The sequence below is a fragment of the Drosophila pseudoobscura genome, chromosome 3, assembly GCF_009870125.1.
Source record: "Drosophila pseudoobscura strain MV-25-SWS-2005 chromosome 3, UCI_Dpse_MV25, whole genome shotgun sequence".
Taxonomy (NCBI): Eukaryota; Metazoa; Arthropoda; class Insecta; order Diptera; family Drosophilidae; genus Drosophila; species Drosophila pseudoobscura.
The window spans coordinates 5,315,372-5,337,305 of NC_046680.1; the positions used below are offsets into that span (position 1 = coordinate 5,315,372).

The 21,934-nt window shown below is 43.3% G+C and overlaps 4 protein-coding genes across 8 annotated transcripts; 1 reads left to right on the forward strand and 3 right to left on the reverse strand.

The window, feature by feature from the left end:
* The first annotated feature begins 7 nt into the window (after positions 1–7).
* On the forward strand, positions 8–1,709 carry gbb (glass bottom boat). Its single transcript, XM_001360181.4, has one exon. It carries the CDS (start codon positions 224–226, stop codon positions 1,601–1,603), a length of 1,380 nt encoding a protein of 459 aa, XP_001360218.3. The 5' UTR covers positions 8–223; the 3' UTR covers positions 1,604–1,709.
* Positions 1,710–1,771: 62 nt separating this feature from the next.
* On the reverse strand, positions 1,772–7,297 carry bgcn (benign gonial cell neoplasm). Of its 2 annotated transcripts, none has more exons than XM_001360182.4 (5): positions 5,639–7,297; positions 4,000–4,347; positions 2,970–3,935; positions 2,221–2,911; positions 1,772–2,163 (listed from the first exon to the last, which is right to left on the reverse strand). In XM_001360182.4, the coding sequence occupies exons 1-5, from the start codon at positions 7,128–7,130 to the stop codon at positions 2,028–2,030; spliced, it is 3,633 nt and encodes a 1,210-aa protein (XP_001360219.2). In that variant the 5' UTR covers positions 7,131–7,297; the 3' UTR covers positions 1,772–2,027. The 2 variants fall into 2 exon arrangements, with proteins under 2 accessions (XP_001360219.2, XP_015039133.1); XM_015183647.2 differs by having other exon boundaries at positions 2,970–3,941; positions 5,639–7,243.
* Pym (partner of Y14 and mago) lies at positions 4,419–5,476 on the reverse strand. Its single transcript, XM_015183648.2, has one exon. The coding sequence runs from the start codon at positions 5,372–5,374 to the stop codon at positions 4,763–4,765; it is 612 nt and encodes a 203-aa protein (XP_015039134.1). The 5' UTR covers positions 5,375–5,476; the 3' UTR covers positions 4,419–4,762.
* An 8,235-nt stretch (positions 7,298–15,532) lies between the features above and the next one.
* On the reverse strand, positions 15,533–18,865 carry TBPH (TAR DNA-binding protein-43 homolog). 4 transcript variants are annotated; one of them, XM_015188737.2, is made up of 8 exons: positions 18,569–18,865; positions 17,670–17,933; positions 17,294–17,604; positions 17,010–17,214; positions 16,300–16,940; positions 16,097–16,240; positions 15,904–16,031; positions 15,533–15,830 (listed from the first exon to the last, which is right to left on the reverse strand). In XM_015188737.2, the coding sequence occupies exons 2-7, from the start codon at positions 17,908–17,910 to the stop codon at positions 15,951–15,953; spliced, it is 1,623 nt and encodes a 540-aa protein (XP_015044223.1). In that variant the 5' UTR covers positions 17,911–17,933; positions 18,569–18,865; the 3' UTR covers positions 15,533–15,830; positions 15,904–15,950. The 4 variants fall into 4 exon arrangements, with proteins under 4 accessions (XP_015044223.1, XP_015044220.1, XP_015044221.1 ...); XM_015188734.2 differs by having other exon boundaries at positions 15,822–16,031; XM_015188735.2 differs by having other exon boundaries at positions 15,822–16,031; positions 18,789–18,864.
* Between the last annotated feature and the right edge of the window lie 3,069 nt (positions 18,866–21,934).

Consider the following 21,934-nt stretch of genomic DNA (forward strand, 5'->3'; position numbering starts at 1 on the left):
TCGCCCTGCCAACTGATTCAAAATGTAAAGAAAAATGCATCTTCAAGATTAAGATACACACAACAATCTGATTCTGTATACAAGTGCGTCAGAATTTTCCACATCTTCTGCTCATTAAAAAACGATTAAAAACTAATAAATGTTTATGGACAACTAAATGCCACCGTGCACGAACGAGATAGCTCCAGTAAACATTAACCAATTACTGTGATCCTTCCGGAGCATGAGCATCATGTTTTCGAGTATAAGGAATACTTCGGAAGCTGTAGCGGCTCTCGCTTCACTGGGACTGGGATTTGTTCTGATTATATTCGTTTCTACGACGCCAACTGTGATTGACGCCACCCAGTCAGGGATCTATATAGACAATGGCAAAGATCAGACGATCATGCACCGCGTGCTAAGCGACGATGACAAGCTGGATGTTTCGTACGAGATCCTAGAGTTCCTGGGCATAGCCGAGCGTCCTACCCACCACAGCAGCCATCAGCTGTCCTTGAGAAAGTCTGCACCGAAATTCTTGCTAGACGTCTACCACCGCATCACGGAAGAGGAAGGCCTGGGAGGCGGCCATACCGACGATGAAACTGTGCACAGCCATCGCTCAAAGCGCAACGCCGACATGTCCGATGAAAGAAACGCAGATGGAGAGGAAAATTTCATTACGGACCTCGACAAGCGCGCCATTGATGAGAGCGATATCATAATGACTTTTTTGAACAAACGCAATCACAACGTGGAGGAACTACGTCACGAACACGGCCGCCGCCTGTGGTTCGACGTCTCCAAGGTGCCGAGCGACAACTATCTGGTGATGGCGGAGTTGCGTATCTACCAGAACTCCAACGAAGGCAAATGGCTCACAGCGAACAAGCAATTCACGATCACTGTATACTCCATGGGACTGGGAGAGTCGGGTCAGAATACGATGGAAGCACTGTCCTCGGTGAATACCACTGGCGACTACGTCGGCTGGCTGGAACTGAACGTGACTGAGGGCCTGCACGAGTGGCTGGTACATTCCAAGGAGAACCACGGCATATATATCGGGGCACACGCTGTTAACCGACCCGATCGAGAAGTCAAACTGGACGACGTTGGACTGATCCATCGCAAAGTGGATGACGAATACCAGCCATTTATGATTGGATTCTTTAGGGGGCCCGAACTGATCAAAACTACATCGCACAGTAGTCACCACAGAAGCAAGCGAAGCACGCTTCATCAGCGCAAGAAAAAGAAGTCGGTGCCAGTGCATCCCTTTTTGGATGTACCCATCGAGAATACACGCAGCTGTCAGATGCAGACCCTCTACATCGACTTCAAGGATTTGGGCTGGCACGATTGGATAATCGCCCCAGAGGGCTATGGGGCGTTCTATTGCAGCGGAGAATGCAATTTCCCTCTCAACGCACACATGAATGCCACCAATCATGCCATTGTGCAGACACTGGTGCATCTGCTGGAGCCCAAGAAGGTGCCAAAGCCTTGCTGTGCCCCGACGAGGCTGGGGGCCTTGCCTGTGCTGTATCATCTCAATGATGAGAATGTCAACCTCAAGAAGTATAGAAATATGATTGTGAAATCCTGCGGGTGCCATTGAATCCAATTTGTAATCTAATCTAAGCATTTTAAAGCATTTCTGTGTAGATGTCTGTACTAATCTCGAATATTTTTATAGAAATATTAAACGCAGTGCCTAACTAACAGTGTATCGTGTTGTAGTATATATATCAATCTAAACTGAAACAGTTCTTAAAACCTCAGAGCATTGATTCTGCAGGATCTCTTTATTAAATTCGACTTCACATTCATTTGGAGTGATTCATCACTGTGTCAAATGTTATAGAACATACATGTATCATAAAAAATAATTCATTGGCATTAACTCAAAAAAATAAAACTTCAACTTTCTTAAAGTTTAACAAAAGGAGTACATCATTAAATGATTATTTGATGTTGAGAGTCGGCAGTACATCCGATACATCTCATAAGGAACAAAGATTATAAAAACGTAAATCATAAATTTATCGCTTATGAATCCAATAATTGCGAAAAGCGAACAAGTCCATAATTAAATTTCCAACTCTTTTGTCAATTAGACTGGATATTAAACGGCCGTCAAAGTTTGGCATGCTAACACTTAACGATCGGCAAGCATCGCTAGAAGAGATGACGGTATACATTAGGTCGAGTCGTCAAATTCATTTCTATACTCACATAATTTCATACACTGGAATAACATTTCGAAAGTATTCCTTCAATGTAAATTCTCCGTTAATAGTTTTTGCTCGGCTTATGCTTAGCATTTCATCATCATTCTTTTTATACAGAATCACGAAAATGTGTCGATTGGGCGTCTCGATGGGTCTGGCAAACTTTCCTAGTATGGATTCGATGAAGGGAGTACTGGTGCTCCTGTAGAAATCCTCACATGATACTTTGGTGTGCAGAACGAAGAACTGTCGCTCAACAAAGTGTGAATTGATATCGAAATGTGGTAATGTCCGTCGTTTCAGCAGATCTTCTTTGCTATCTTCTATTTCCTGATTCCAGCTAAAGTGGCGATTTACAGTCAGCAGATAAGGGGTTGGCAGCTTTATAATGGGCTGATAATAAATAAGCGGAGTCTTTGAAAATCCGACAGCCACATCTTCGTTTTCAAATACTTTGGCCAATGTTTCATTCAGCATGACCTGGTTGGCCATAATGGTTGCGTCGGCGTTCCATCTGTCCTGATCTCTACAGTGCTTTAAAAATTCGTGATATCCACTAAAGAAACACTGACGTGCTTTCATGACCAACTCGGCTACAGTTTTTGGCATAACCATCCAGATCCATTCATCTATATAGACATTGACGTTATCATTTTGGCTTAGACTTATTTGGGAAGACCTCATTCTGCTCGGACCTAAAATAAGAATACATTTAAATAATCAGTTAATCTAAGATGTGACAATCCAACTTACCAGCAAACATAGCCACTGCTAAGGGAATAACCACGGTGGCGTATAAAATGTAGTTCTTCTGCTTGGTGCATACAACCCAGGGACTGCGAAAATTAAGAGCCGAGCTGCTAAATGGCTCTAGAAAGTCCCGCAGCACTGTGTTGGGATGCAAGTGCACTTTCTCTGAATAAGCCGACTTTAGACATGATTTTCCCACATCTAGCACGCAGATATTTGGATACATGCCGCCGGTTAGGGCCGCCTTTACCACGTGCCAATTTCCCGACAACAAATTAAGATTTTGAATGCTAAGCACGCCACGGAAATGAATCATGTGGGCCGCTCGTAGAGAGGACACAATATAGGAGCGGATGAAACTCAGCTGCTCCATCAGTCCGTTCAGAATAAAGTCGTATTCGTTGGTTAAATACAGAATCGGCATCTTGCCCCTTTGCCGATTCTGCCACTCCTGAAACAATCTCAGGAATATAAAGTGGTCTGAAAACTGATTGTCTGCCAGGCGACTACGTTCATTCTTGATGAGATTTTGAATATAAATCGTGAATCGATCCCACAAGTTGTCAATGTCCTCAGTGAAGGGAATACTCAGCGGATCCGTCGTCGAGAGCGAGGTCACTATGGTCAGTATTGGATCCAGGCATTGAAGAAGAATACCATAAATTAAAATGCGTCCAAGTTGACAAGGGACTGGTATATCAAGGAGTCGGCAGCCAAGCCATGTGAGATCTTCGATCTCGTTCAAAGCCTCAATTTTTTTCAGGAACTGCACGGCATGGTGCACATTAATGAATGGCGGTGGGGCAATGGTATAGCCTAGGTATTCACTGACCATCTTGTTTGGCGACAATGCTTTCACCGTCAAACAGATCTTGTCCAGCTGTATTCTTTGAAGCAGGGGTGTGCTATTTTCACTGAGCGAATTGTATGCGCATTTGGATAACAATCTAAAGCATTGCGAATCAGCACCTGCTCCTGCAAAAAACAGAATGTAAATCAAGAGTTATGTTCTGAAAGAACGGGGAACCTTTACCGTCGACGATGGATTCCCTTCTCAAGAGACAGTCTTTGGCCACCCATTCGTATCGATTTTCAGCGCAGTAGCTGCTGCTATTATAAATGGTATACTGTTTGCAAGCAGTGTCGATGAGGTACTTGAACGGCACCTGAAGAGCCAACGACTCAATTATATCTGTGGCCAACACCACTTTGTCAGTGTCGTCGCGAGCATTAACCACATCGTCAATGTACTCCCCGCCCATATTTTCGTGCAGCAAGAATATTGAGAATTCTTGCAGTTTGCCGCTCATGTAATGACTGAGAAGCATATAGTTCAGTTTAACAATATGATAATAGGTGGGCAAAATTACCAATATGTTGCCTGAAAAGAGATGGAGATTCATTAAAATAGATTAGCGATACCTAAACATAGCCATATCAAATATTTAGATGTATCCATAAGAGAGAGTTGATTTATTAAATCTGATTTACAATGCTGTTTCCTAGACAAATACACCCGGCTATTCCTCCAATTAAATCAAATGAAGAACGTTACAAGACAGATGCACAATGATACAATTATCTGATACATAATTCTAAAATGGCATTTCTTAAGCTATAACTAATATATAGAACTATTTAACAGGCATAAGTGAGTGTGGTGTGGTGTGCTGGTTTGTGTGTTTCCGGGCAGAACGGCGCGACATCTTCAGGTCAGTGTGTTTTCTTTAAATTTAAGTGTAAGCATTAGAAATGCCTGGTGGCTGAGGCAGAGTTGAGTTGAGCTCGATATTTCGCTATGATTGTGGCTTTGGCTGCACTGCGTCGCTGTTATCCAATGCCGATAGCTGCTTTAGGATTTCGGCTTTCTTTTTCACCTTGTCGAGCTGGTCTTTGTCCAACTTTTTATGCTCGCCGGCCCGAATTCTGCTCTCGATTTGTTCGATTTCGCGGATTTTCTTGCGAAGCTTTTTTAATTGTTTCTCAGTATCGACATCTTCGGGTACGTTAAGCTTCAATTTATCCGCCAGAGCGTTTGATATCACATTGACGTTCGTCTTGCTGTCAGACGAAGGTTGGCAAACCTTAAGCGGCGACCCGCCACTAGAACCACTGGGGCCACTTAGGGCAACTGCAACTCCTTCCTTGTCCTTGTCCAGCTTCTTTGTTCTCGTCCTCTCCTGCTTCTCGCGCTCTTTCTTTGACTCTGCCGCCAGAATGGGACACATGCCAGGCGGCACTCCAGTCTGTCTTTGGGCGACAAACTGCTTGCCCTTGCTCTCGTACAGCGGCACCTCCTCCTGAGGCACGTACCCATCTTTTACACGACGCGCCTTGCGCCAAGTGCCATCTGGACGCTTTGTGGCCGGGATAAATTTCCCCTCGCTGCTTTGCTGGTAGGTGCTCATTTTTTACGTTTCAACCAAAGCCTGCTACCCTGGTTCTATATTCCAAAAAAAAAACAAAGCTAAATGGCAAAGGGCGATATGTATCGATGGATGCGATACATAGGCACATTGGAGATGGCACTATTGCGAGGGCCATTACAGCTCACGATTAATCATATAACCATTATTATATATACTACCGTTAACTAAACAACAGGGAATGGAAATACCCCCTGCTGGATACCGTCTTTTTATAAGTAGAGAATAAAATAGTAGTTTTATTACCTGACGGATATTCCGGCTTGGTTCGCAACAAGTAAAACAAATCTATGATAAGATCGTAGTCCACAAAATCGGGCTTGGTGCTTTTAATTGCATTGCCCCGCAGGCTGAAATTGTTCAGGACGTCAATGCACTCATTGTTTTCCTTTGATGCTGCCACTGTGATCGCGTTCTGGTGCTGCTCATCCACAACGTACGGATCAGCTCCCATAAACAGCAAGACGCGTAGGTGGTTAGCATTGTTCCGCTGAGATGCAATGAGCACAGCAGTCTTGCCGCTGGTCGAATGGCGATAGTTGACGGGCACCAAGTCGTAATTGACGGCATACAGAAATGGACGAATAGAAAGATCAGTGCCGAGCTCCTCGTAGGCATCCAAACATTTATCCATTTGCTCATTTCTGGGGGTTTTGGTTCTGTACACCTCTGGAGTCTCCTTGTAAATGTCCTGCCCCTTGTGAATGCCAGCCTCTGAAATACGACTGTGAATATCACCCAAATAAGAAATGCGAGGCGCCGGTTTTTGAGCTCCGTTCGGCATCAATTCTGTCCCTTCTCCAAAATAGTCGGTAAATTTCTTCACGTCGGCCATTTGACATAGCAGTATGACTCGTAGATTTTGGTGCAAGGTCAGGGCGTTTCGCAATTCACTGAGCAAAACGTCGATATAGGGATCATGCCGGTGCACATCGTTAACAATGAAGTGGCTGATGTTCAGGCATTTCTGGCTTGTCAGAGAACGTAACACATACTGCGCCGTGGAGCATATAATGTGCGTTACCGAGCTGATGTTGCTGTTATGCGGCAGTTGAACTCCCACAGTCTCACCCAAATCCTCGGCGAAGTAATGAGCCAGGCGCTTGCTATTGTACATTGCCAAAACGTTTTCATTCTCGATGCAAATTATCTTCGCATTTGTTTTCTTAGACGCGCAATCTTCAAAAATGATTATTGGCATATACAGCGATTTGTCCCACGAGAGATCTGCACTGAACACCATTACCCGCTGTTTATACAGGGTCTGTATGACGTTGTCGATGAACGGATAGCCGGGAAATTTTTTCAGTAAATTGCGCTGCGTATCGTCCTTGACACGCGGCGTAGGCGCCATGATCGTCGGAAATGGTAGATGAGGCCCCAAAATTTCAGCAACACACCCACGCTGTGGAATGTAATCTGAGCTCAATTTCAGTTCATCTTTTCCCAAGTTGCCTGATTGTCCCAACATGGTTAGAATGTTTATTGCCGTCGAAGGCGAGAATGTCAATATTTTCGGCTCCTCCAAGTAATGGCGGCAAGCTTGCTTGAATACTTTGATAATTTCGCCATTATTAAACACGCACTGCGCCCGCAAGCCCAAAGAGCTGGCGTATCGCATGAAAATGTCGTGCTCTGACGACCGAAATGTGCATGGGAATTGTTGGCAGCATCGCCGGCCAGCCATAAAGTACAGCAGTTGCTGCGGAATAAACTTATCTTTGATAATTTCGTTCATTTCGATCAAACGAATTTACAAAACCGCAACTTTTTCACACAATCTGGCGCCGCTTTCCGTTGATGTCAAATTTTGTGCGCGTCAAGTGTGACCAGTGTGACCCTCAGAAATATACCGAAACATACCGTCTTACTTTAAAAATATACCGTAAATGTACTGACGAGCTCAAGTTCTAAAAATATTCCTCAATTTTGATATTCTGTCGAATATTCTCAGCTATATAGAATATTTAGCCATGCCCACATAATTTCAACCGATTAATGAATCAATTTTCTACTTAACTGGCTTATTCTAAATAATTGCTTGTATTGGGTTTTTCGTAAAAAGACCCTTAGTTCTGCCCACAACATTTTAGTTTTTAGTTCTTGCTTTTATTGTATTTAGTTCAACAAAAAAACAGTCGCAATGTTGCTGTTATTTAAAGACACATGTTCTCAACTCTATAATATTCTTTTCCCTAGGGTATGCGAATTAGTGTTGCCGGTAATTATTGTTGTCAACCGGTTATTCACAAATAAATACTCGATTTTGATATTCCGTTGAATATTACTAGCTAAATAGAGCCCTTAGCTTTGCCCACATAATTTTATCCGATCAATGAATCAATTTTCTACTTACCTGGCTTATTTTTATTACTTGCTTTTATTGGACATCTATATAACGTTGAAAATTAAATTTAATAGATTGATGAAATCGACAGAATATACCAGTATATACCGATTTACCGTAAATACCGTTGATGTCAAATTTTGTGCGCGTCAATCAGTGTGGCTGACCCTCAGAAATATACCGAAGTACACTGAAATATACCGTCTCATGTAATGATGAAGAAACGAACTTAGCCCACTTAAGGCCAATTTTTTAAAAAGGATAATAACTTGAGCTAAGTCGCGAAAAATAATACTAATAATAATAATGATAATCTTCTTGTAGACCAATCCCACCTTTAACCGATATATTCTACCTGAACTGCGCCCAAATTCTTCAAGATTCATTTTTTTCGTGGAGGGTATAAACATTGGGTCGACATTGGGTTAATTGTTTAACTGTTCGGAAATCGCATTCCTCGATTTTGATATTCGCTTTGATATTGCTAGATAGCTAGGGCCCTGAGACCTGTACACATAATTTTACCCGACTGATGAATCATTTGATCTATAAGATCGGCTAATTTTAAGGACCCCGTTTTATTGGATTGTATCTAAACCAAGGTTTGAACAAAAAAGGTGAAAACAAAAAGTAAGTCAGCATGAATTGATACGTCATTTGGGCACTTGTTGCTTGTCAACCGGTGGTATGAATACCTCAATACCCTAGTTCCTTCAATTAATAAAAATTATGTTTTCCAATCAGATTTAAAACATAAGTATTGACATTGTCTCAGATTGACATGTTTTAGACCTAATTACGATTATGATTAGTTTCCTGTTCGTATAAATATCTCGATCCCGATACCTATTCTTGCTTTCTATAAGGAGACCAGTTTGCAGCAGATGAAGGTTAGATGAAAATCATCCAATTAAAACTCAATCACCGCGTGGTGGCACAGCAAATAGGCAGGTGTCCCACGCAGCAGCTACAGCAAACGGATCTGCTGCTAAACATAGTCGAAACCCTATTTCCAGAGCAGTGGCAGCCCAAAGGGTGATGGATGGAATTCCGTCACTTGAAATAGAAGCCACCACAGAATCCACTGCAGACGTCCTCAAAATTCTAAAATGCATCAAGGACGGTAAAGTACCAGGACCTGATGGGGTCCCAAATGCCGTAAACCGCACGACTATTGAGAAAATTCCACAACTGTATGAAGCGACTAGTTCGTATACGTGAAGGAAATAAGCCGACCGGGGAGCCATCATCGTATACACATACAAAGTAGAGCGAGCCAGAACATGGCTATCCAGGAGGGGACTAACATTAGCCACCCACAAAACATAGGCGATCCCTATAGCAATCATTACTAAGGGAAATAAATAAAACTACAGGTTTTTTCTGTTGTTTTTTTTTATACCCGATACTCAAAATGAGTATTGGCGTATATTAGATTTGTGGTAAAAGTGGATGTGTGTAACGTCCAGAAGGAATCGTTTCCGACTCCATAAAGTATATATATTCTTGATCAGCATCAATAGCCGAGTCGATTGAGCCGTCTGTCTGTCTGTCTGTCCGTCCGTCTGTCCGTCCCCTTCAGCGCCTAATGCTCAAAGACTATAAGAGCTAGAGCAACGATGTTTTGGATCCAGACTTCTGTGATATGTCACTGCTACAAAAATATTTCAAAACTTTGCCCCGCCCACTTTCGCCCCCACAAAGGGCGAAAATCTGTGGCATCCACAATTTTAAAGATACGAGAAAACCAAAAACGCATAATAGTGGAATCTGAACCAGATTGTATTATTACTATATCTAACATCACTCTCTAACACACACGCTTCATGGTCTGCTTTGCCTATTGCAAGAAGTGAGTTCCTAGATCTCTGAGACTATAAAAGCTAGAGCAACCAATTTTTGATATCCACAAGAGTTTATTTCGAAATTTGCCCCCACTACCTTCCGCCCACACAAAGTACGAAAATCTGTGGCATCCACACTCAACGCATTCTCTAGCTAAAAACGCACAATCATAGAGAATGACCATATCTACCAGATTGACGAATCTGGATCAGATCGGATCATTTGTATAGCCAAAGGGAACAAATCCATTTGCAGTGGCTACGCAGCGCCCGACGACATGTTCAGACACGCAGTCTTTGTCGGTCAATGTAGCCATACTCACTGTGTATCGGGAATAAATTTAGAGTTGCGGTCGCAGCAGCAGTTTAATATTAAATCCATCTGTTACCCTCAGCTAGCTCTTAGCAACTTCACTTTTGTCCCAACCAAGTGCTGGGACGACCTGTTGAATATACGTTCGTTTGTGTTTTGCTCTTTCCGTCTGGATAATACTACTAATTTATCAAATTTATCTCCGTGACTATCTGGGAGGCTGGCGAAAATCCTCTAGCTGAACCCTCCACGAGGGTGCCGGCTGGGCAATAGGCATTACATACATACATTACCCCGGGCAAAATGCACTGTCGCTTGCTTTGTCCGGGGTAATGCAGTGTCTAGCTAAGGCAAGCGTCTTCCCGATTTAAAGTCGGGGGAACCGAACCAGGGCCATGGCTAGAGGTGCCTGCCGGTCTGGCCTAAAACGCTAGGGGGTGGTTCCCCCGAAAAATATTAACCGGTATGGACCCTCAGGCCAACTATGAAGGCGAAGAAGGAGCAAGCACGGGTTGGGATGTCAACCCAAACGTCGGTGGGAAGCGTGACTGGTACCACCGGCGGGCACGGGGAGGAGCAATCCTCTCTGCGTGTCGCCAGCGGTCACACCTCGGACTTGGCGGACAACTCACTCCGCAGCCTGCAAATTCATCCGCCCAGATGCCGTAGTCGAAACAGACACGGATCTGGAGAGAGTGGTCTCTCTAAGCAGGACGGGGGGAGAGAGCCTTCTCCGCTCGCCGGAACCAGGCACCAGCTCCCTGCGTAGGGAAGGGCCGAAACGTTCCAAAGAGGGGATGAAGGCCAAAGCACAGTACAAAGCGGCCCTCAACATCAATAGCCGGCTGCAAGGTAAAGCAGACATCTCCCAGGAGGCGAAAGTCAAGCTAGCCTGGGCCGAGCAGCGAGTAGAGGAGGGCCGGCTGCACTACGCTCAGATGCCACAAATGAGGGCGTCGAATGGCGAATTTGCCAATAAGGTGGAGGAGATGATGGCCACCAAGAGGCAACGCTCGACTGAGAGTGCCTTTAAGAGTGCACAAGAGTGCAGCCCCTCCACCGAAAGCGGCCAAGAAGCCAACAAAGCCGAAAGCGAAGGTCAGCGATGTGACCAAACGACATCTGATCGTGGCACTCATCGACTGTAGCGAGGAGAACGGCAAGATGACCGCGGCACTGTGGAAGCTGGTGCATGCACGTCTTGTCAACGCACTGTTTGCACATATGGAGGAAGACCCCGCGGCCCCAATGTCCACTTTCGATGGTGCTGGGTGGCTAAATGGGGTTAAAATCCTAAAGTGCAACGACAATCCAACCCTAAGGTGGCTGACGCGCACGGTCTGCCAACTGGAGGTGATGTGGGAGGGGGCCAATGTGGAGGTTGTCGACCGGGAGCTTATCCCGTCCAAGCCTAAGGCGAAGGTGCTCTTCCCCCTCACATTCCAGGGGGACTGAGCGCTGAAGCTCCATCAACGGCAAAACGCGGACGTGCCAACGACCGGTTGGAGGATCTTACACATTGATAGCCCACTACCCAACGAGGGTGGCCAATGTGTGATCCTCCAAATAAACTCAACTTGCATAAAAGCAAGGTAGCGTCGGCGGAGCTCCTCATCGCCATGGAGCAAGGGCTCGCCGACATAGCTCTAGTCCAGGAGCCCTGGATTGCGAAAGGCAACTCAGTGGCCGGACTAAAGTCCTCAAATCACAACTTGTTCTACTCAACATCGGTAAGCAGGAACAGAACCGTCGTACTCGTACGAAAGGGGATCCATCCTTACCTTATGTCTCATTACAGCACGGATGACCTGATGGTGGTGATGCTGGAAAGTGAGGAAAAGCGCCTTCTGGTAGCTTCCTGCTATATGGGTCATGACAGACCCACACCACCCGACGAACTCAGGAGTCTGGTGACAGAAGCCGGCACCAAAAACCATCAACTCGTCATCGGGACGGACGCCAATGCACACCACAATGTGTGTGGAAGCACCGACATCAATGACAGATGTGAGTCTTAGACTTTAACTAGCAACTAATCTATATATAGCAAACGTTGGGGAGGAGCACACCTTCGTAGGTCCGACCTCATCTAACGTGCTAGACCTAACACTTGCAATGGGAAACAGTACTACGGTATCTAGCTGGAGGGTCCTCGATAGACCATTCTTCTCAGATCATAAGTACATTCAGTTCAAGTGCGAATTCAAACACCCTTCGAAGACAACAGTCTATAGAAACCCCCGGAACACAAACTGGGCAAAGTTTAAAAAGACAGTTACTTCGAAGCTCGCGAATCCGGGCTCAGTGAAATCCGCGGAGGATATAGAGAAGTCCCTAAAGACCCTATCCAACGAGCTACTGAACGCCTACCATGCATCGTGCAAACCCTCGAGAACGAAGAGGAGGTCCAAGCCACTCTGGTGGAACCGAGATCTCTCTCTCCAAAGGAACAACCTCAAGGAATTCTTCAAGATCGCCAAACAAGCGAACGAGGAGATTGTCAATGAGGAATATAAAATCCTACTTAGGAGCTACAAGAAGGAAATACGTAAGGCACAAAGGAACTCGTGGAGAAACTTCTGCTCCAACATCGAGAAAGTGCCCGAAACCGCCAGGCTTCGGAAGCTGCTTTCAAAGCAGCCCACAGTACAGAGCCAACTAAAACTAGACAACGGACAGTGGACAGAGGGCAGCAAAGAAGCCCTAACAGCACTAATGGAGGCGCACTTCCCTGGATGCACCGAGGTCACTGACGCCAAGGAGCATCAGGACCTAGCAACCGAGGAACAGCACCCTCCAATAGGTCTGTTAACCACTAAGAGAATCCACTGGGCCATAGACTCCTTCGCGGGCATAAAAGCACCAGGACTGGACGGGATATTCCCAGCCATGATGCAGTTGACCAAAGAGGTTATTACCCCATGGCTCCTCGCAATATACTCAGCATGCCTAAGTACGGGCTATATCCCCATCCAATGGAGAACCTCGAGAGTTGTCTTCCTTCCTAAGGCAGGAAAGTGCAGCCACGTGAGTCCCAAGGATTACAGACCGATAAGCCTTACCTCCTTTATACTAAAAACACTAGAAAAGCTGTTGGATTTGCACATCAGGAATGAGGTAGAGGGACTGATGTCAACAAACCAACACGCCTACACTAAAGGGAAATCAGTGGAGACGGCACTACACTCGCTAGTAGCCACCATCGAGAGCGCCCTTCACAACAAAAAGTATGCTTTGGGAGCATTCGTAGTCATCTCCGGAGCATTCAACAACTTGGCTACGAAAGCAATAACAAATCGCCTGGTAGCGACTAATACACACCCAGCAATCAACCTGTGGATAAGGAACCTCGTGGGTTGCAGACCGGTGCAATCAGAGAGTGGCACCACTTCTATGGTAAAAGAGGCACACAGAGGCACACCCCAAGGTGGAGCCCTGTCGCCCCTCTTATGGAATCTGGTGGTCGACGACCTCATCAAGAGATATGAAAGAAAGGCCCCGATAATAACAGCTTATGCGGACGACATAAGCATACTTATTACGAGTGTCTGTGCATCGACCCTCAGCTCCTTAATGGAACGTACACCTAGGGAGATACGCGAGTGGGCGGAAGAAGTAGGACTCAGTATCAACGCGGACAAGACGGACCTTATCCTCTTTACCAAGTGGTACAAGGTACCGATATGGACCCCCCGAAGATTAATCAAACTAGGCTAACCCCAAAAACACAAGTCAAATACCTGGGCACAGTACTGGATAGTAAACTGGCATGGAAACCCAATGTACTAGGAAGGGTGAAGAAGGCCACCATTGCGCTTTATGCATCCAAGAAGATGCTCAGCAGCACAGGGCCTGTCACCTGCTCTAATGCAGTGGATCTACATCTCGGTGGTGCGACCGACTCTGCTGTATGGAGCCTTAGTGTGGTGGCAGGCTACTGAAAAGAAGACATACCATAAGCTTATGGAGAAGACTCAGCGACAGGCTCTGCTCTGTATTACAGGGGCGCTGAGGTCAACCCCAACAAAAGCACTCGAAACTGTACTCGGAATCGACCACCTGGACATTCACGCCCGCCTGATTGCGGGAAAGGCAGCACAACGCCTTACAGCATCAGGAAATCTATCGATACAAGGATGCGGGCACAAATCAATTGGCAGGGACATGGCCAGATCAACTGATTACATGACCCCCCAAACTTGCCTTGACGTCAAAACAACCACATCTTTGGGACCTGAAGACTGGAAAATTGCAAGGGACCAAACTGAGCACCTCAATATATACACAGACGGCTGCAAGATAGACGGAGGAGTAGGAGCGGGCCTATACTGTACAGACCCTGAGATAAGGCTGGATAGAACACAGACTGATAGCAGGTGGAGTAGTACCACCACCTGCAGAACCTCGAAGATAATGTGCAAGGAACGCAACGAGAAAATTAGCCATTACCTACTGCACCACGAAAGGACTGTAGATTGCTAGTGGGAATACTTACAGGTCACTGTCTGGCTGCTGAACATGCAGCAAAGCTAGGCATCACCAACAGAGACAGTTGTAGGAAATGTGATGAACCTGGGGCTATCGCAACCCTGGAACATCTCATCTGCTACTGTCCGGCTCTCTCAAGGGCAAGGAGGAGATATCTGGGCGCCCCAGTGCTGGCATCACTGGAAGATGCCTCCAAAAGGACGCCACAGGAACTGCTGGCCTATGCTAAAAACACCTCGATTCTCGGGGACCTTAAAACCACATAAACACTCCCGCGACGGTTCATACACCCCCCTATCCGGATAACTAAGGGCCAGATTGGCCTATGCGTGTCCCCGCTGAGGGCCGTCCGGGTTAACCTAACCTAACCTAACCTTCTTGGAACAAGCGAACAATCGACACAAGCCACCGATTGTTAATTCAATCACGCTCAGAAAAGTGAAGTAAAGCTCAGTAAAGTAAAAGCGTCGTTAGTGGCATTTTTGAGGCCGTTTAATTTCGCAACTTTCAAGAATAATCCTAAGATTTTAAAAATGTAAATTTCGATGGATTTCGTGTTTGATCGAACAAGTTCGAACATAAGAAACTCTCTCCCTTACCTCACCCAGCAATCTATTCATACTTTCGAATGATGATCGCTAGAGCTGCGCGCCAAAGTGGATTTGTTCGAAAGTGACAAGGATGTAAAATGTTTAATATTATTCAAGGACATCAGAGGATATCCCACCACGAAAAATAGAAAAAATTGGATCTGAGAAATCGAAAATTCAAAAAACGTTCGTATTGAAGTTTCTATACACAATATTCTTTAATATATGTATTTAATATTAAAAGGAAATTTAAAAGATTTTAGTTGGACACGCACGGAAATTGGCTAACAACCTAATATTTACTTATATGGAATACTAGTCACTTTATTTTGTGTACTATAAGCATCACAAATTCTGATGTAATATTGTGGAATCTATTTGAAGTATAAAAAAAAATCGGGTACATCGCGGTCGATAAAGCACTTGGAATTTCCAGTTCCATTATTATTCTTCAAATTATCCCAGTTAAACAAATTTAAATTAGATTTTGCTTGTATTGATTTTATTTATCAATAAGTTTCAAATATTATTTTTTTTTAACTCTATATCAAGTGATAATTGTAATTTACACTGAGTTATTCCTTATTTCTTCGACATTATATCAAAGTTCTAGTGCACATTTTGCATATGCTTGCTTAAACAAATACTGCACCCTTGCAGGGTGTTTCAATTTGGTAACCCACAGAACGAAGCATTCCCTAAACAACAACCCTGATGGATTTAGCCATGTAGGTCTGGCAAAACAAGAAAATAATCCAATGGTAACAGATTTTCAGATCTAAGTAGATAAACCATTATTTATGGGTCGTTGAACCGCAAAGGGTGTATAAACTTCGGCGCGCGGATGTCATATTTCCTGAATTTTTAATAAAAGAATAGAATACACATTTAAGTAAGCTACACAAGTTATGGTTTAATCAAAAATTTACTTCTTAAATAATAATTGGTTGTTACCAAACCTAATTGGTAAATATACTCAAAGAAAATTGGATTTCTCCACAGAATTCTGGGAGCTGCTTTGATTTGACCAACCAGCGTTACCAGGTGCACAGCCATTCTGTAATACAGAGAATATAAATAAATTATTTGTATTTGTGGTTATCATTTGAATGGGAAACTAACCTGTTGGTCGTTACAAGTAGAGTTGTCGGCTTTAATCATTCCACCAGGTCCTGGATTATTTGGGTTATTTGATCCTTTTCGACCGCCATAGTTGTTGGCGTTGTGGCCGCCGTTTTGAGACATCCACGATAAAAAATTGCCACCCTGAAAAGTAACTGAGAGAGTTTTTTGTTTGAAACAATGATAGAGTGTAGAAGGCTTGCCTGCTGGTCCTGGTTTTGATTTTGCAGCTGATTGCCTACAAGGCTCCACTGATTCAACGCAGCAGCAACCAAAGCAGGGTTGATCGGCAATGAGTTTAAATTAAGTCCGACCCCCAAAGGGTTGTTCATGTTCTGTCCTTGGTTGGACGAGCTCGATCCTTGCGAATTAATGCCTAATGCTTGTAAGTTAGGCATGTCCAAGGGTCCCCTGTTCATCCAGCCGCCACTGCCTACGTTTCCATTGTGGGGCTGGTTCATTCCATGAAAGTTTCTATTGAAGGGAGCGCCACCATCCTGACGGTGCCCACCACTAGCGTGATTACTACTGTTATTATGGTAGCCCCCACCCGCATTGCCACCCATTCCGTAATGTCCGCCCATTCCGTAACCACCACTGGCATTGTTGCTGTGACTGTGACTGTGACTATTGGCGATAATCGGGTTCTCACCACCGTGTGCATTGTGTTGATTATTACCTCTGTGTTGCCCACTTCGGCCAGGATGTGATGACATGTGGTTTCCTTGAGGATGATACGAATGCATGCCATAGCTGTTGCCAGAGCTGTAGTTGTAGTTCTGTCCTTGATGGCTTCTGCTCTGCTCGGCTTTAGGGGCGGCATTCGAAACATGAACTGATACACCTATAGAAGTCACAAAGCATTTCTGTTATCGCAATAGTTGTCTTTGCCTCGCGCAAACGTTGCTCTTACCTTTAATTATATGATCCTCTCCACACAGTGATTGGGCTACATCCGGATCGAAAAATGTGACAAAGCTAAATGCCCGAAATGGTCGGGGTATAAACACATCGGTAACCTCTCCAAACTTTGAAAAATATTCACGCAAGTCATCTGAGTTGATGTCCTCTGTACAGCGACCAACGAAGACTTTGCATGGCACCTGGTGACCTACCCCCTAGAAGATGATTTTTTTTTAGTTTAAAGCTCGACCCAGCTAATATATAGCATGTACATATGTCTGGATCTGTATATACCTTTGAATTTGGAACTTTCACCTCACACCAGCGCCCATCGATGAGGTGACGATTAGAGAGTACGCGCATCTGGGCGTCGTACGAACCGAAACGTACGAATCCAAAGCCTTTTGACTGTCCCGACTTGACGTCCTTCTTTATCTGCGCCATTAGAACTTCTCCATAGCTCTCAAAGTATTCTCGCAAGCTATCCTCAGTTGTTTTCCACGGGAGTCCCAGAACAATGAGGTCAGTGCACCGTAGTCGCGTTTCAATGCGTTTCGTTTTGGCTGTTGAATTTTCTAAATTGTCGTCGCTTTTGCGTTTATTTTCTGTGAGAGGGAATTGGCTGCGATAAAAGCTAGTTTTAAGGAATAAAATGTTGTATTTGGTTTACCTTTGGGGAACACACAAAAATAAATGTATTCTCCCCACCCGGAATCGACACTTGGCGGAAATAGTCGGCCCTCGTTTGACCGTACGCCTCGCACGGCTTTGGTGTCCATGTTGCGATACTTGAGGCCGCAGGAGCCTGGAAACTGTGCCTGCAGGGTCGACAGAAGTAATGTGCCATCTTCCTCAGCCGGCAGCTCGATGGGCTCGTCACCCTCCTCCTCCGACACTTGAACAAAATCCATAATAACTATGGCTTCGAGTAACTCTAAAATGACAAGAAAGTTAATCCAACATTCTGCGTAAGCGGTTCACTTGTCGCTCTATTCTTGATCCATCATTCAATCAACTGAAGCATCCCACTTGGTAATAGACTCGTACATATTCAGATCAGATTCTATCTATGCTACATACATTACACGAAATGCACTCATTCGATTCGTCTCATACTTTCTTTCAAAATAAACCAAACAAACAAACAAACAAACCATTTAATGCTCAGAGATTCAAATCAAAGAAAAGGAATTATAAATGTCTTAGAAAAAGTGTACTTTTTGTAAGATCTCTCTATGACAATAAAAGCTACAATGTTTTCTATACGACAAAAAAAAAAAATGAAAATATCGATTCATGAAAATTTGGAATTGGATAAAAACAAATTTGCATAACTGATTTAATAATAAAAGGGCATTTAAATACGATGATTAGTTGAAGAGTCCTAGGAGGTTTAATGTACATATATGAAAAAAGCAAACATCTCTCTAAACTCAACATTTCAATGGGAAAATTGTGGGAAGGGGATTGTGGCCTAGAGGAAGCATTATGTACATATGACATGTGGGTACATACATATGTACATATAGCGCATCCTAAATGGTGGTTTGGTTACACAACAATTCTTACACTATTGATAGGGGTTAGATGTAACGTAACACCACAGACGTAGTGCCTGTAATATCTGATTTCTGGTAGCACTTGCACACGTAATGTTTTATATGGTATGAATTTGCATTTATTCATTCATTAGGCATTCTTTTCACGCTAGTTTTTCGACACAACACACGCCATTTAAATATGCACATCCACTTTCAATTAGTGCGTAATAAATACAAAGAATATTTACAATTTCATTGTTAATGACTTTGATTTAGTAAATAACACCATATTTCCTTTGCTTTGCTAAAAAAAATTTCTTGTATCTATATCATAAGACCCTCAAAAATATACCGTCTCGTTTTAAAAATATACCGTCTCGTTTTAAAAATATACCGTAAATATACTGACGAAGTCAAGTTATATTTTACATATTCCTCGTTTTCTTTCTTCCGTTGAATATTGCCAGCTATATAGAACATATAGCCATGCCCACATAATTTTATACGATTGCTGAATCAATTTTCTACAAGATTGGATAGTTTTTAATCCTTGCTTTTATTGTATTTATTGTAAAAAAGGGTTAAACAAAATGGTTCAACAAGAAAAACAGTCGCTAAAGGCCTAGTATATGCCTTTTTATACCCTATTTTGTTAATTTTATATAAAGGTATAAATATTGATATGAAGATAAAACGTAACTAATAATGACCTTTTCTCAAATTGACATTATTTAGACCTATTCTTGGTCCCTACAAGAATACAATAAGCTTTAAAATATCGTTGAAATATTGAAAATAATATTAAATAATATTGAATAATATTAAAATATACTGAATATAAATTGTTTTTGCCTGGGATGACAAACATATTCAAAATCCTATAACATCCATTTACCCCAGGGTATTACAGATTCTACCCGATTCAAAAAAAATACCAAAATATACGGTCTCATACAAAAAATTATACCGTAAATATACTGACGAATTCAAGTTATATTTTACATATTCCTCGTTTTTGATATTCCGTCGAATATTACTAGCTATATAGAACTTTTAGCCATGCCCACATAATTTTAGCCCATTGATGAATCAATTTTCTACACAATTGGATAGTTTTTAATCCTTGCTTTTATTGTATTTATTGTAAAAAAAGGTTTAAACGAAAAAGTTCAACAAAAAAAGAGTTGCTATATTGCGTGTAAGCCGTGTTGCATGCGAAGATATCGATAGGCGAGACCCTAGAAGCGCTGAGAGGAAGGTATTTTTTTGAACAGAGTGGCTGGGCCAAAATTTAAGGTGGCCACCTGAGTAAGAGTTCCGCGCGCTCTCCGGAGCCGTTGTGAGAGGATTTCCGATCTCATCCCATAACGGAGTCCCGAAGCCAACTCACCCACACCCAAAAGAAAAGAGAGCCGCCAGCAGCCCGAATCAGGCCATGCCCTTGAACCTAGTTCAAGGGCGATAGAAGAGAGAGCGATGGGGATCGGCAGCCGGGAGCATTAAACAGAACAGCCAAGAGGGGGATCAGAAAAAAAATTCCCGCAACGGAGGAGCATGCGCGCCGGACACAGTGACTTAGCGATTTTTTTTGTTCTGAAAGAAAAAGTGAGTGGGATGAGGATGGAGTAGTGGCCATCACCCTGCAAAAAAATGAATAAAAGATAAATAAATGTGATTCCAGGGGATCCAGATCAGGGAAAGACCAGGAACCAGGACCAGGAAGCATAAGAGTGAGTCCGCTCCAAAGGGGGAGTAAAGAAACCCCAAATTTATTTTTTTTGTTGGCCGTAGGGAATAGGTCACAGCTCCGCCACCCTGGCTTGTTTTTCCTGCTGGTCTCGAAGGATCAGACCTGGCCACGTAGTGCGGGACCCTCGCCCACTTAGGGAGAAGAAAAAAAGCACATCAACTTATTTACTCCCATTAATTATTTTTGTTAGACGTCTCCAGTTATAAGTATATGTAATTTAAGTCCGTCCATATTTATTATATATATGTAACCTATTTATTTATATTTATTATATTATTTATTCCTATTAATCTAATTATTTATTAACCGCCAGTAGTACTAAGATAAGGGGGGGATGAATAGGCAGGCCTAGCTTAGAAATGATATCGTGTGAAAATAGGAAATGAAGTGAAGATTATAACGAAGAAATGAATTGTTAAGCGTTTCGTATGGGGGGAAAAGGAGCCACAGCAACGAGAGGGTAAGGCTTTTGCCAATGGCAGGGAGATCCGGAACGTGTGATTCAGATCTCAGGTAGGGTGGGTGCGTCGGGGGTAAAACATCGACACCTCGACCTGGTCCAAGTCTGTGTTGAGGGAAGTTACTGTAATGTTGTTTGTCGAGTAGAGTCCGTTTTTTTCAGTTTTTTTTTGTCGGTTATTTTTGTTGTTTCATTTTGTTCGAGATGTCCAATCAGTTGGTTGTTGTGCGACCTGAGGGCTTGGGAAGTATCCAGCCCTGGGATGACTGGCTAGCCGGCCTTGCCCCAAAGAAAAACAAAGGTTCGTAACAGCCGTAGTATAGCCTTTGTATACCCTATTTTGCTAATTTTATATAAAGGTATACACACATCGGCATAAGTATTTTGACAAAAATTATGCACAACATATTCGGTTGTAACTTCTTATTTTTTCAAAGTAGAAACTATATTTGTTTATCGTAGATAGGTATTATATTAAGCTATTAACAATATGTAAAAAAAGTATGATAAGTGGGTTTATTGTGAAATGAAAATTAATTATTCCCAAACAGACGGTGGCATAAGTATTTTGACATTTTATAAAATGTAAAAAAAAAAAAAAAAACGAATGGAACGAACTAACTTTATATGATGAATCAGCAAAATATATATCCTCCCTTTGCCTCTATCACCTTCTGCAGACGTCTCGGAACTGACTCTACTAAGCTGTGGATATAAGCTAGCAGAATTTCTCTCCAGAGTGATTTCACCTCTCAGATTATATTCTCACGGTTCCTTGTCAAATTTGGAGTCCGGTTTCTTTTTATATAAGACCAGAGATTCTCGATAATGCTTAAGTCTGGGTTCTGGGGCGGCTAGTCCAAAGTATTAACCCCAATGTTCTTCAAGAATTGGGTAACGACTTCAGCTTTATGACACGGGGCGTTGTCCTGTTTAAAGGTAAAGGACACCCCAATAAAATAATCTCCAGAGGAGAAAGCGTGATTGTTTAGCTTCCAAATATTTGTCTTTATTCATGCTACCATCAACAGGAACTAAATTTCGCGAGCCGTTGTAGGCGACGCATCCATAAAACATTATGGTCCCACCTCCATGGATCGCTCTTACACATATAGGTGCCACTTTTTTGCGACGTTCTTTTAGGTTTCTTACGGAAACTATTTTTTTTTTGAAAAAGCACTTGC